General features: G+C 39.7%; 2 protein-coding genes across 3 annotated transcripts in view; one reads left to right on the top strand and one right to left on the bottom strand.

The window, feature by feature from the left end:
- The window catches only part of DOCK2 (dedicator of cytokinesis 2), a gene marked incomplete at its 5' end in the record, with an annotated part of 150,790 nt that overhangs the window by 66,055 nt on the left and 68,985 nt on the right, over window positions 1-15,750 (top strand). The gene's annotated exons all lie outside the window — the stretch shown is intronic.
- The window catches only part of INSYN2B (inhibitory synaptic factor family member 2B), a 29,300-nt gene that overhangs the window by 5,734 nt on the left and 7,816 nt on the right, over window positions 1-15,750 (bottom strand). The window contains exon 2 of one of the 2 annotated variants that reach the window (XM_066328937.1): window positions 2,241-4,382. In XM_066328937.1, the coding sequence (XP_066185034.1) occupies window positions 2,241-3,610 (1,370 nt within the window). In that variant the 5' untranslated portion in view covers window positions 3,611-4,382. Of the gene's footprint in view, window positions 1-2,240; window positions 4,550-15,750 lie in introns of those variants that run through there. The other variant, XM_066328938.1, reaches the window with a different exon arrangement.

Raw genomic sequence — 15,750 nt, 5'->3', positions numbered from 1 at the left:
ACCGATAAGTTGCAAATTTGTCATGTTGAGAAAACAAGAAAAATGACTTTTCATGCTTAACACCACCTAGAGCTGGAATATTTTAATGGTGGAGAAATCTGCATTAGAAACAGGTTGAGATTAGTGGCTCATAATGTCTGAAGAAAATGTAACACTTATATTTAACAAGTTTTGTTTGAATTAGGGGAGATCAGTTGGTACCAAAATAATTTCCTGATAGTTTTGGGGGAAATGGGAGCTCTTCATGTGCATTTTTGTGTTATCAATGCAAATGCTTGGAACATTCAGTGTAAGATGAATCTGCCAAGTTGGATTGAAGCTTCTCATTGAATATCACAGCAAGAGCAACCCTTCAAGATATCAGACAATTATTTTCTTTTCAACCACGTGGTAACTGAACAGAAATGGATCATAAATATTGCTGGAGAATCTGACTGAGCTTCACTGCAAATTAGTCTTTGCTATGGTCAGATTTGCAAATGTAATTGAAACTTGGGGTCTCCCCATGCAGGGGAGGAGGAGTGGGTGTTCTTTTCGGTCACTGCCTAAGGAACCACACTCACGTGGGGTCTGGAGGAAGATTACAACAGAGAAATGACTGCTGAAGTTTGAGACATATTTGGATCCCTCCCTCGAATCTTGCCTCTTACCTGAATTTTTGGGGATTGGAGTGTTTTAGACTTTTTTTTGCATTTTTGCTGTTAGTCTGTCTACATGGATTTTGTCTCTTGCGTTTAGGCTATTACAAATTTGGTGCTGGAAAATCATATGGAACAAGCCTCTGAGGGAGGGTAGCTGGAGCTGAACTGGATGGGGAAAGTGTTATATAGAACAAGAATTTATATGGGCAGAGTGGAATATAATCAAAGTATTTTCATGATAACAGCCAAATGGACATTACTGATTAACGTTTCCAGATTAAAAAAAGGTAATGTGTATGGAGTAAAATCACATGCTAACTTGATTTATATGACTTTAAATTTTTTAATGAGTGTAAATTCTTATTTGAATTGTGAGTTGGAAAGTTATTCAACAGAAATACAAGTTGTCTTTAATTCAAAGCTAAAATACTTGGAAAAAGAAAAAATCTTCAAAAAAGATTTTCTAATTTTTTTTTCCTTCAGAAATTGTAAGAAAATTTCAGTATATAAAGTTAGGGCCTGCATTGGTTCTATCCTGAGAGCTCTGCCCACATGGGAACAAGTGCAAAGCCCTGATGCTGAGTGGTGCTCTGGGCTCTTTCTGCAGCAGCACCTACACAAAACCCTCAGTGCAGCCTTCTTGTTGTGCTGTTTGCCCAGTTTGTGGAAATGTGGAATATTACCTGATTTGGTCATTATTGTAATAGTAAATATAACTGATGCATATGATCTAATTTAAAAATTAAGAGTGGAGCTTTGCATGCATAATTAATTTATCTACATGCATGAGATGCCTGTGCTAAAGACTAAATTTATGGTAGCATAGTCTCTTTATGTTCTTTTTTCTTTAGAAAATGAAATGGAACCTTTATTCCCTTGACTTATTTCTGAGTTTTTCCAAGATAAATGGTTTGAAGGGTATATTACTTTCCAACAAAACAACTTAAAGGGTGTCCTAGGGCAATTACTGTAGGTAAGAGATGCTGTTGATAGTTTGGACAGCTCTGTTAGGGTATCCTAAAACCTATTTTGAGCATATAAGTATTTAAAATTCTATTTTAACTTTGTCTAATCTTGAGATGTTAGTTGCATTTATGGTATTATTATTATTTATAATGCATAATAATGCATAAATACTGCTTGCAGTGTGGGCACAGACCGTGTGGCACCACACTAACAATAAATACAGGGGCCTTTAACAGTTTTATGGGGGTGCAGAAGGAAGCCACTCTGAAACCTGAGAGTCTGAAGAGAGTTCTTGCTGAGAGCCTTCCCATGCTCTGTCCTTAGCTCCCAGTCTGGCACTCTGTGTGTATCTGACCTTGCCGTGCTCTGAACACCCTCAATCTAAATGAAAAGGGGAGTTGTTAAGCTGGGTCTTGCACTGGATTTTGTAAAGGCAGTGTCAGCTAATGCCAAGCTATGAAGGGACTTGCTTCTCTGCTGAGGCCCTAATACCACAAAAAGGGTGTAAGACACATTTTTGCAAACTCATCTTTAAATATCAGAAGAGCTGTGTTTTTCAGCAGAAAGGTTAAAAGAATGCTAACATCTACTTTACACTTCTGATGAATTGCTAATATTAAAAATGAACCATACCCTTCACTGAGGGCTCTGGATTTTTCCAGGTCTTGGATTACATTCAAAAGGACTTTAATCTTCTCCTGGTTCGACTGCAAGGATTCCTCTACAGACTGCAGCCTGCCTTGTAGGGCACAGAGTTCGCCATGTGCCAAGTGAATTTGATTTATTTCGTTAATCTCTTTGTTGCTTTGCGGGTTTATTTCATTCCTTGGCGGGCAAGACTTTATGTGAAATCCTTCTAAACAGCTGTTACACTGGGAAACATCTGACTGGGTGGAATTTTTCTCGAGCTCAGCACTGCATGGCAGACATGGTTTTGATGCATTACTGCTGGTCAGTGACACTGTTGGGTCATCACCACTTGGTACTGTCACGCAGCTGGAACCTGGCTGGTGCTCTCCTGCCTGGTGACAGTCTCTGAGGAAACAAGGAGATGAGCTGTGGTTTGATGGGGGTGACAGTGGAGTAGTTTCCTTACTGCTGGCATCTTTACTGGCTACAGGCGGCTCAGAGCCTCTTTTCTGCACTTCACCAGCAGCAGAGTGGGGGTTACATTCGCTGCAGTTGGCAGAACTGCTCAGGCAAGGCTCTGCTCTTTCAGAATCAGATGACAGTGTGCTGTTTTCGTGACTTTCGTTGCTGTTGATGACGGCAGAAGAATGCAGTGAATTACTCAGAACTGTGGTTGTGTCTGGGGCATCCAGGGGAACGTTTCTGTCTTGTGGAAAAGTCACATGAATGTATTCAGGCACCTGTGTGGACGCAGTTGTCTTGTCTGACACTGAGAAATCACCCGAGTACCTCGGCCCATTGCTTTGTGCTTTTGGCGACCTTGGACCCAAGCCCACCTCCCTGTTCCTGCATCCATCCTCCAGGTGATTGCTTATCCTCAGGTAGCAGAGCTCCGAGGACAGAACGTCTGGTTCACAAAGATTGCCATTTACCTGGGGAGAGTTCGCAGGCTCCGCTGGCATTTCTGTCAGCGATTTGCTTACTGTCAGCTTTTTCCTTTTGAAAACCGGGAAGTGTTTCCTGAGGCTGGGAGAAGTTTGTATGGCAATATTCCGAAGCCCCTTCTGAGCCCTTGGAAAAGTTGGAGACTGAGTTAGCAAAAAGCTGTGATCCCTAAGACTTTCTGTTTTCCCAGTTGTGAGTGCTGTGTCTCGGGCAGCCTCCAGCCCTGCCTTGGTGCTGACACCATCCTCCTTGAACCGCACCTGCTGGGATTTGGTCCTGCGGTGCTGGGGGTGCCTCAGGAAGTCTGCCGAGTCCAGGCTGTTCCTTTTCAGCAGCACTGGTCGCATTTTCATGTCTTGCTGGGCCATTGAATCACAATTTAAAGTCTGTAAGTAACGGGTTTCTTTGCGACCCATTTCATTGGACATTTGACCTGTGTATTAATGTTGTTCCTAAGACACAAATTAACAGCTTACTCCTGGAGCTTATCATTCTTCTCCTTGTTATTATGTGTATTTTCAACTGGCATGTTCTCTTTAGGGATCCTCTTTCAAATTTAATTGCTGATTAGACCAAAAACTAAGATAAATTAAATATAAAATTTAAGGAAAGATTTCTTGTTGCTTGGGAATGCAGAAATCCTTTTACCTGCAGCTAACATGGTCTTTGTGTTACAAAATTGCAGCAGGCTATTTCAGTTAACTAATTAAAGGTAAGGTTGAGTCTATGGCTTTCCTGGTGGCTCTCATTTGGCAGCAGCTCTCCATTAGGGGTCCAGCTTTTTTTTTTTTTTTTTTTTCTGGATGGACCAGTCACATGTGTTTTATTTGCATGTTGTCTAAACAATCATAATAACTTTTGGGGGCATTTTCATTTCTGATGCATAGTTGTGCTGATAGAATATACCCATTAATACCCAACTGAATTGCTTTCTTTAGAGATAGTTTTTCTTCCTCAGCCATCTTTTTAATGTGCAGTTGAAACCAATCTTCCCAAACAGGTGGGGAAAATGTCACCACTTATGACCAGGGCAAAATGCAGCATCCAGTGGGATTCAGTGAGAAGTTACTGATGTGCAGTTACTGCTGCTGTTCTTGCAAACCCAAAGCAGATCATATCCAAAGGATTGCCTCAGTTCTGTAAACAGGACAGAGGTCCAGGCTGAACGACCAGAAAAAGCAGAATAGCAGAAAGGGTTTCCTGCAAATAAAAAGACAACAGTTGTAGCTGAGCAAACTGGCAATCCGTGTGATTCTCTTCTGCTGTCTCCTAGGAACTTCCCATCATCACTGCTTCTGTAACTTTGGCAAGGAGATACTTGGACAGAAACTGAAAAATGCTTTAGAATTTTGAAGTGGCTTAAATTTGGTTTTTTTTTTTATAAGAAATACAATGCTTAATAAATGGTTATATATATATATTTATACAACAGGTACAATATTTTTTAAGCCTGAATCTGGTCCCAAATGCAGATCTTAAAACTTAAGCAGTCAGATTTGAAAATGACCGTTAAATCCTGTTATGGATGAAATATCCCAAACTGAACAATACAAATGTGAGTTCTTAATTTGGAGGCAAGTTGAGGTTTGAACACAACTCAGAATATTTTTTTTTTCTTTTTAAAGTTGTTAATTTTCAAATGTTCAGATTTGAGTACAAGACTGCAGCTAAATTCCCAGCACAGTGGTAATTTACTGTTAATCCTGTTCCCTTTTAATTCACTGGTCATTTCATTAGCCTTACTACTTCCATTAGCTCAGAACCCATTATTTAAGCATTGCACAGATTTTACCATATTAAATTTACAAGAATTGAGGAGATGGGTGCAGTGGGAAAGATCTTGTTACAGAATATAGCAAACTTATGTAGCATCAAGTAACCTTTAGGTACTGTAATATAATTTAAGCAAAGTAATAATGTGATATTACTCTATTATAAAGCTTTAGAAGAAATTGAGTGCTGGGTTCTTTCACTGCAGAGAGAAACGTCAAGTAAGATATTGAGGAAATAAATATGTGCATTAATACCAAATTTTACTTTTGTGATATGCATGAAGTCATGGAAGTATCTGTGCTGATTGTGCACTGGGAACAAGAATCACAGTAAACAAGTCCAACAGTTTCTGCAAACAACATTCCAGTGCCAAGTTCTGAGTTCTCATTTCATCCACTAATTACCAGAGACTTTTTACGATTTTGTTTGAGAATTTATCCAAATATTGCAGTAGCATTCTCCCCATCACAGCTGCTGTGCTCCAGGCTGATGGACTACTTTAAAAGTTATACTTACTTGCCCAATTAAATTCCAAAAGAAGCTTTAGAAAGCTAATCCTTTGTGTTTTAAATAAAAGTAAAAAGCCCTTAAGGGTTTTCTGAGAGCTCTCTCCTTCAGCTGTAGAGGCATTTGAGCTACATTCCTGCATTCTTAATTTGAAAATTGCTATTTTAACTCTGTTGATTTTTTAGCTACCTTGTCGTCCAATACTCTGGGTTTACTATAAATTGTAATAAACATTTTGGTGCTGCTGTTTATATTAAATCAAGCTGAAAGAAAAAAAAATATAGCTAGGAATGTTCAAATATTTGGATTGAAAACCCAGACTGGCGAATTTCAATGAGTTATAGGTGTCTGTGCTTGAGTTAACAAATCAGTGCAACATTGCCAATTACTAAGTTTAAATAACATTTTTCCTTGCCCAGCATCTAATTCTTCATTCTTTCCTGACACAGCAATTTAAAGTTCTTGTTTTACTCATTATTTGACATTGACTGAAGTAGGAAAATTCCTAAGGATCCATTTAATAGAAATGCTTTGAGTTCATTAATTTAACTTATTTCACTCATGAAGAAAAGATTAAGTCAGTTTTAAATTCACGTCTTGTAGTAAGAGTTACAGTGTTAGTAGAAGAAATTTACTGGGGTTTAATGTTCCATGACCTCACATCCAGCTCTGCAGCCTCTTCCTGCCCATCCCTTCCCTGGCACTGCCTCGACTGCTCTGCTCCATGAGCTCTGGGGTTTGTTCCAGTCTCCCCCTGCCCTGGTGGGTAAGTGCCCCTGAGGTGCCGGATGGTTCATGTGATTTTTAAATGGTGCACAGTCCATGCTCCTCTTTCCAACGTCTGGAGTCTGTGAATCTGACTGATGTTATTGCTTATTTTTTTTCTCTTTGCCTCGGCTGATACTGTTCAAGAAAATCTTGACTTTTTAGGTCCCTGCACGCTTTACACACACAATTCCTAGTGGTGGTAGTTACTCTTCAGTGTAAACTTATCCTTGCTCCACTGCAATTGTACTCCAGGGTGCAACAAATGAACCCCCTAGAAAACACCCAGGTGCAAAGCTTTCCCCCTCACACAGCCACAGAACTGCTTCTGCAGCCTGGGGATTGTGGGTTTGAGCTCTCAGAAATGCACACAGAGCTCAGTCAGACTGCCAGGCAGAGGAAGTTTGACAACAGGACATAGGCATTTTTTATATCATTTTCCTTCCATCTTTCCTGCCTTTGCCTTCCCAGTTTCTTCAAGAGAGTCAAATATATTTGTTTGATTCATATTTCAATTTAATGGCTGAAGCTGTGGATAGAGAAGTGCAGATGGTAAGGATGAATGGAGATTACAGGGAATTCCATGGAGTGAAAAACCATGCAGCAACAGACGGTGGGGATTTTGAATGAGTGCAGGTGTGTGAGAGTGGTGGTTCTGGGGGTTTCCTGCAGTTTGTGGCAAAAGTTACTTATTTCACATGGTTTTCCAACTCTTTCAGCTGCAATTGGACACCTTGACTTTTCATCTGACAAGTTTGTTCAAAAATTAAATGTTTTTTTTCTTATAGTAAAAGTGTGACATGTATTTTAGAATTTTGTTTTTCCCTTGTGCATGTTTTAAAAACAATATTTCTTGAAACTAAATGTTTGGACAGAACCTTTTCAATAGGCAAACGTTTGTGGGGGCTTTCAACAGGAAGATAATTAATGTAATTTACCTTTCACTTTTGAGCATCCACACTTTAAATTTCCCAATTCACTCTATGGGAGAGGGCTAGAACAAGGTGATCTTTAAGGTCCTGTCCAACAAAAACTGTTCTGATCCTGTGGCAGGTGACAGCTGTAAAAACTGTAAGATAATGTATTCAGACTTGTGAGTTTTCTGTCGTGTCTGATTTGTGGTTTGTCCTGTAGAATACAGATTTGCTGTGGTGCACATCTGATGGACATTTCCAGTTTGGAGAGGCAGCTTGTTGTATTTAATTATGGTTTGTGTTTATAAGAAGCTGTTTTCTAGGTGGGAGATTCTCAGGTTCTGAGAAATTTGTGTGACTCTCACTTCCCCTTCATGTAGCAAATCTTTCCAGAGTTCCTAAACTCTGTCTGGGATCAGAGGCTGCATGTGGGGGCTGTTGTGAACTGTGTGCTTGTCAGTGACTGCAAACAGCCTGGCCACAGCAGAGATCCCCTTCCAGGAAGGTTCATTTTTCAAACCAAAAATTTAATATCTGAAATGCACCTTTTTCAGTTAACAAGCCCAAATTAAGGCTTTGAGTGTGTTTGGTTTGGTTGTTGCGCTTCTTCCCCTCCATTTTCTGTCTCCGGCAGAAATTTCAGCAATAGCTGTTGGCCAAGCTGCCTAATTTAGTCATAGCTCTTCTTTGCATAAAAGTCATGTTGGGTTTTTTTTTTTTCCCTCAAAATAATGAGAGAAGTTGAGATTAAGTTTAGATATGGTTCTGAAATCCCTGGAGACTGCAGTGGAACATACATCACCAGTGAGCACGGAGAGCTAGAGATGGATTTGAAACCATTGGAATTGGATGATGCTGAAAATTACCTCTTTTTCCTGTCCTCCTTTCTTGCAGAGGGAAATGGATGGGAATGTGCTCAGAGTTCCAGAGGAACTGCATGCAAGCAGGCCTCTGAAGGGAATATTTTCAGATGAAAATGGGTGACAGATGCAGAGCCTATAAAGTAGAAACAGTCCCCCAGAAGTGCAAATTTGCAGCTTGTTGTGATACACAGGAAAAGCTGGCAGGGAACAGGAAAGATGAAACTGCTGAGAGAGATTTTTAAATGGCTTCTGTGTCCAGGGGCCTGCTGTTGATCACAACAAGGAGCCTTATTGCTTTGGGTCCCACAGAATAAAGCACAAAGCTATTTATGAAAGTAAATGTGTTTATTATGAGAGATGGAGTAATTTGTGGAATATAGTTTTGTACCTGGAGTTTTCTCCAGTGCACAGCTTGTCTAGTGTAATATTCTTCTATTTCTTGCTCTAATTGGACCATGCACAGACTCTCTGTTACTGTTGGTGTGCGTGGCCACAGAGGAGCTCTCTGGATGTTCCTGGATGTGCTCAGTTTTCCCCTACAGCAATGGTTTGGTAATGCTGAGGGACTTTGCTTGAGCTGAACTGAAGAAGGCAAGAACTTTTTTACAAATCCTGCTGGTGGGTTTTGTAAGCCTCCTCCAGGTGGGAGCAAGGTCACTGGAGAAGAGGATCTAACAGAGATGAGGGATACAGGGTAGGATGGAAGCTACTGTCCTCAGAAAGGGAACATTCATTGATGGAAGAGATTACAGGATTTTGTCTCTGAATAATTTTACAGCAAGAGCTGAAAATTATTTCAAGTTGGTGAGACTGGGTAGACAAGATGATGTGATATTTACTGCAGCAGAAAATGGACTTAGCTAAGCAAGTTTTAGGGATGAAAGTTGAGTGTGGTTTGCCTATAATTTGATTGAGATGATGCAATGCCATTCCACATGAAGTGCTGAAGATGCACTAAGAGATAAAACCATGATGATCTTATTTCTGAAATAACTTTCAGAACCATGGTACTTGAAATTCCTTTATTCTACTTCAACAAAAAATGAAAGTTCTTTTCCTTTGAAAAGATGATAGATTCCATTTGCTCTTTCAGAAAAAAAAAAAAAAGTCTTCATGGATTAGAAAATATTTTTATCTCAGTATTTCTTCTGGAACATATGCTAGAAATTGTTCATGCAAGGTTCAGTGTGAGGAGGTAAGATACAACTTATTCACTTAAGAGAGAAGCATTTCAGTCACATATTTATATACAGACACAGGTTGGATTTTTTTTCAGTGTTAGTTTGCAAAGATGAGTGTACTTAAAACTGAGAAATTTCTCTTGAAGAACTGCTTGAATGCCTACAGGGAGAGGGAAGTTATCCAATGTGACAGGCTGGTGAGCTGGAAAGTGGCCAAAGAGCTTCTTCACAGCACCAAATTTCAGTGCTTTTCCTTGGATAAATCTTATCAGTTGAAAAAATATTGCTAAGCACTTGATGTTTGTATCAAAGCGTGCACACATTTTACACTTCAGATTATTGTAGGTTTATATTCAGGCTTAATAAAATGTTCACAGAGCTATAGGTAGACGTGTAGGTAATCTGTGCATAGAGAGGTTTGCACCTTGGGCTGCTTTGCAGGCCTCAGTACTTGGTTAGAGACAGATTAACTCATTAAAAGTGACCTTTTGAACTTTCTCTTTGGTCGTCTATTATATTGACTACACCTGTTAAAACAGCAAAAAAAATATTACTATTTTTTCCCAAGTAGCAAATTTAAAAGCTGCATTTTCATGGTTCCTGTGTGACAGGTTGCCACTGCCCAGCTCCTTTCTCCTGTTGAGATACTGCTGCTTCATTTAAAACCAGTATAAAAGGCTTGCTAAAGACAGTGACTTCAACACTGGAGCTGTTTTCATCATTACAGTATTTATTCAATTCTAAAAAGCAAGTTCTGAGTGTGCTTGCTGCAGCCCCTTAGCTTTCAGTTGGCTTCTGGGGGCTTTTTTCCAATAAATGTATCCCTTCAGCTCAAGAATGACACGACAAAGCTGCATCCAGAAGTGTTCAGCACTCTGCTGTGCAGAGCACCTTGTAAGCACTGGGTGTTCACTTAGGATTCTTTAGGACCTCCAGAAGTTTTTTTTGCCACTTCAGTATGTTGGAGTTTCAGTGAATGTAAGGAGCCAACTGTTACTCTCCCTTGTGTCACAAACCTGGGTGTTCGGGGGGGGCAGTGAGGGAAGAGACCAGCTCTCAGTGAAACACATTGTCCCATGGCTCCTGTTCCCTGTGGAACCACTGGAACCTGGGTGGGAATATTGGGCCAACTCATGGTGGTAACAGGGCTGGAATTCAAAATTCCACCCTGAGGCTTTTTGCCTGTGCTCCTCCAGAGCAGTGAATGACATCAGCAATGTGAGTAATATTTCATATTCATCCTCCAGAGATGTATTTTGTGTGCTCAGCTGAAGGCACCTGGCTCTGCCTCTGCCCGGATGCTGGGCTTGAAAAACATTTTTGGTGTGAGGGAATTGAATTATGGCAGCTCAGACTGGGTTAGCAGCTACTGGCTGACAGTAAGTGCAGGGGAGACTGAAATTGTGCTTATTGGCTTTGGCAGGGTGTCTGCAGAGACTGACACTTCCCACAGGCTCCCAGATTCTGGCACAAAAAGCTACAGGTGGAGGAGAAATGGAGGTTGGGATCCAAGGAGCTGGGGACTCCTGTGAGAAAATCTCTGAGCAGTTATGGCTCTTTGCAGTGTCAGAGGAAGCTTTTCACAGGTTTATCACTCTGTAGTCTGCTCAGTCACTGATGCCTTGGCACATCTCCTCTTTGAATATTTGCAAAGTGGAGCTGGGATATCATTGGCAATAAGGTTGGTAGTTCAGGTTCTTGTGTGAGTTCTGTTCCATCCTATCCTCAACCTGCCAGGAGCCAGAATTATCCTTTCTGGAGGGGGATTAGGGAGGAGTAGAGCAAGAGAGAAAGCTCTGTTTATTTTGAGTCTCTGCTATAAGTAATTTCATATCAAAATACAGCAGCCTGCTGATGTTGGAGAGTTCAGTCACATGTATTTGAGGGGTTACAATTAAATAGAGGAGAATTGAGTGATAAATCTTTGAACGTTTGTTCTCTTCTTCTGACTTTGCAGTTGCAAAATATGTATTTCATATCATCAATAGTGAAGGCATTAAGGAAATTCAAAGTTCAGATTTATAAGACTTACAAGTATTTGTTAAGAACACAGCTCTTGCTATCATAACTGTCTATTTAACAACTCAGTTCCTTTGTGTTGCAATAGAATAATGGGAAGAGACGACTCAGGAATGTTTTACTTGTGTCTGGCCTGTTGTGCAATAGTTCTCTTTAAATCCAGGAGAAAGGCAGCAGGTTGATTCTCTTTTATGAGCACAGTAAAGGTAGTTTTTAGAGTTGTGTTTTATTTCTGCTTCAGCAACTTATCCATAATTCTCTGTGAATTTATTCTGTCAATTTATGCACCACTTCTGCCCTGTATATTTGAACAATCTGCAGCTTAATGTTGTTTGTGAGTTGCACAGATTATTATTATTATGCAGGGCAGGTGCCTTTAAATTTGAATTGTAGCATCATTATTGCCTGACTACCTTCTCCAAAGGTAGAGAGAACTTGTTTTCGAGAAGCCTTGCTTTTTGTGAGAAGAGGATTTAAAAGAATCCCACTACAGTTAATTATTTATAGCCTGAAAAATAACCTAGCCTTCCAATTGCTCTCCAAGCTTTGCACCACTCCCTATGTAAGCAGCACCAGGAAAATGAAAGTTTCTCTGCAGCTCATGCTTTGACAGACACACCCATTCTAAGTTACAGCATTATTACCATGTGTAGCATTATTTTATATTATTAAAATATTTATGGCTAGATACTGGTTTTTCTTTAAAGCAATAGAATAAAAATTCAGTCAAAACTTGTCCCACTGGAGTAAGATAAACAACTGGGTAATTTGTTCTTCACATTTTATTCAAATAATATTCTTTTATTTTTACCTTTTTTTTTGCTGGTTACTGCTGGCTTGGGGCAGATTATGAAAGCTAAAATTGTCTCAGTGCTAACAGATACTGGAATAAGGAACGTTCAAAAAAATGTCAAGCAACTTTTTCTCCTGGTATTTAAAAGAAAAAAAAGCTTGTTTAGTTTCTCATGGAGTCGGAAACATTCTGAGTTACAAAGGGACTGGACACTTGGCTGGAACAGAAATACCCCAATGACTGAAGGGCTTAGGTGACGTTAAAAAAACCCTTAAAACCAAAAAGATGAATTTACAATTTTTCTATCGACCTTGTAACTAATTGTTTCTCTATATTCAGCTCTTAATCTTGATAGTATTTGATATTTCTTAATATTCAAGAAATATTAATGTGAATAATTCCTTAAATCTATAAATTCTCCGTGTGGAGAAATTGAGCCTCTGTAGTTTGAGGTTATTTTTGGAGAAGCCACAATGCCCCAAATTAAGGGCTGAGATTCAACAGCTGGGGGTCTTTGGCACAGAGATGACTCCTACAGAAATGGGGATGAAGGAAATTCTGTGAAACTCTGGTCTTAGGAGGAGGAACTAGTCCATGCAGTGAGATAATAATGATGATATTTGAAAGGAATTCAATCCCATGGCAGAAAAAGTGAGAGGATGACACTTCATTTTGTGTTGAGATGGGGAGAGAGAGTGATCTGGTAACACACTAAAGTATCACATAGATATATTTATGTCCTTCTGGGCACATTTAGAATCATGCATCTTGTGTCTGGTCTGTCCTGAAACATGTCCAAAGAGCCAAGGGCAATCGTGGCTTACAAAAATAAATCATGAAAGTGTAGATAAACATTTCACTCTCCACCTTGCTGAGTTTCTAAGATGGCACCACAGAGGGAGGGAGGTGACCCTTTGATGACCTACTGATGGTGACTAAGGGGAAGATGAACATCTCTGGACACTCCAAGGGCTCTGAACCTTGCTGGAGAAATGAGCATCTTCTCTGGGCAACACAAGCTCATGTCCCAGTGATGTCAACAAAAACTTTCTTTTTGTTTTGTCAAAACAAAAGCCCTGTTTGTTTCTTTGCCTTTCCCATTTCAGGTATTTCTCAATGTTGGTACCTTGTAACTGATTTTATACCTTGTATAAGTTCAAACTTTATTTTTAGCTTACAAATTTATATTTAGATAGTCAGAGAAGATAATAATTGATGATACATCTAATAAATCTGAAGTGTCCTGAGCTGTGGGGCACCTGCTTGTCACTCAGGGTTGGGGATTTTGTTATTCAGTCTTTACTAATGCTGGCAGTTTGAAGAAATCCAGAAGTTCTATTTGGGAACTGCAATCAGCCTAACTAAAAGGCTACATGGAGATAAATATCTTCAAGAAATTTTTGTATACTCGAATTATTTTTCCGCAAGTGAGGGCAATTCATTCCAAAGAGGACAGGAGAGAGAAGACATGCAGCATTCTGCACAAATTAATAGAAACTTCAGTTCCTCGTATGTTTTGAAATATGTGAAGTACTTTGAAAGTAATATGTAAGTTAATTGCATAAGCAGAAGAATATTGGCTTAAACTCACTTTCCCTGTACTTTCTGTCTTTCTTTCGTCTTACTTTCTTAAACTTACTTTCCCTCGTCTAAACATAAGAATGCAGAATGGCCCAAGTAATTGAGTATTTTATGTGATTGTATCATCTCCAGTTGGAGAAGGAAAGAGCAGTCTCTGAAGCAGTTACATAATATGGAATATGGCCTGCCCAGTCTCAAGAACAAAGATGACCTTTCTTCTTTTTTGTACCCCTGGGATGATCTCCCAGGGCCTGTTAGTGAAATATCAGCAATTTCACAGAAGTTCCTTCCTTCCTTCGTTATTCTGTATGATCACTGTGTTGCCTTAATGGCCCTGCAATGAAGTTATTTTCAGAAAACTGTAGTGTTGGTTTTTGGTTTTTTTTTTTTTTAAAGAACAATTTCAATGTAAAAGGTCTCCCTGGGAATAGCTTCAGGTTTAATTTGGATAAGTAGCAGTGTGATTCAGGCAAAATACTGAAATTTAAACCTGAAATGTGTCATTATGAAGGCAAGTAAAACATGGAGCATGTAGGTGTGGTTGTGTCTCACTTCAAACATGACCGGGCATGCAGTTTTTCCAATGTTTTCCAGAAAAAAGTTAAGCAAAAAACCAAATTAGTACCTTGCCACAAAGCTGAGCCAGGCAGACAACCCAGCAGCTGTAAGAGAGGTTTGGGTTAGAGTTATCATATAATGTGTTAGCTGCATAAAATTAGATGTCTGATTCAGGTTTTATTGGGTGGTTGGTTGGTTTGTCCTGTAAAATTAAAAAAAGAAATAAACAGAAAAACCAAACCGACAACTGAACGCTTTAAAAAAATTGATAGAACCCAGAGAGATGTTGCCATGTGTAATCTGTCAAGATTGCTTCGTTATTCCCCTAAGTCCAGAGGAAGAGTTATGAGGCAGGAATGTCTAACTGGCAGCCTGAGGGCATGTGTATCCTTGTATAACAAGAATTGACCTAATTCAGGGGGAACATACTTCCCTTTTTTAAAAAAATAAGTTTCATACGTTGATAGAGATGTTCGTAATCCTGATGTCACTTGTTTTGTGAGGAGCTTCCAGAAAATCCCAGCATTCTCAGAGCTATTTCTGCTGCAGTAATTAAGATTTCTGTTAGCAGATTAACAAGGTTTATTCCCATGGCCTTTGCATGTCCCCAGGATATCACCCAGGTTTGCACATCAGGCTGTTTCCCTGTTAGCTTCTCTGGGAGCACTGCTGTGCCCAAACCTGTGGGGACACCACTGCTGCAGGGCTTGGAGCCAGCAGCAGGGAAATCATCTGAACAAGGGCCACATTTGGGTTTTTCCAGCTGCTGACAGTGCCTGAGCAGCCCAAACCCCTCTGCCGGCCCATGCCCACATCCTGCACATTGATATTCCCCTTTTCCTCCACAGAACCTGCTCCCCACACACTGCTGGGGAATCCTGCACAGTGCTCTTCAATCCAGCCGAGTGCAAGTTCCTTTTTCTGTCTTCTCCCAAATCCCTGGGACCACATTCCTGGTTTCCTCTTTTCATGCTCGGATGCTCTGTTCCTCCAGAGCATCTGTGCCTTGAGCTGCACAACCTGCTCGGGCTGACCTAATGTCCTGGAACTCTCTAATTGCAGCACAGGCAGCCTGTGACTTTTGTGATGATCTGGAAGGGGTAAGGGAGCTCCACTACTGCTCCTGTATTTCAAATTTCCTCCTTCTCTACTGTCTTATTCATTCAGAATCAACATATGAATGATATTTATTCTCCTCTTGTTCGGTTGTAACTTTTTTTTTTTAATATATATCAGTGATTTGTAATAGTTTGCTAAATATTTCTAAAATATTTTAAGGTTTGTCGTATTTAACAGTTCTTGGAGATCAAGACCTTGTACCAAGAGGAGATCAAATAAAAGATACTTTTACCTTATGTGACTACAATGCCGTTTGAAAAAGGACAAATGGCCTTAATCTAGTACTAAATGCTTTATTTACATATTTTCTAAATATAAGAAAGACATTTTTCTTTTAAGGAAAACACTTAAGAAAAAAAATCCTCTCCATTACTGAATTCCTGACACTGAGCTCTGCAGTCTAGGAAATCTTGTTTTAAAGTATAAAATATTAGCAGCTTCCTTTAAAACAAAAACTGAGCAGAACAATTTACCTTTTTTTTTTTTTTTTTCCTT

The sequence above is a fragment of the Sylvia atricapilla genome, chromosome 14 (assembly GCF_009819655.1).
Source record: "Sylvia atricapilla isolate bSylAtr1 chromosome 14, bSylAtr1.pri, whole genome shotgun sequence".
In the NCBI taxonomy this organism is placed as follows: Eukaryota; Metazoa; Chordata; class Aves; order Passeriformes; family Sylviidae; genus Sylvia; species Sylvia atricapilla.
Note: the sequence above shows the minus strand (reverse complement) of the source record. Positions and strands in the feature narration are given on the sequence as shown.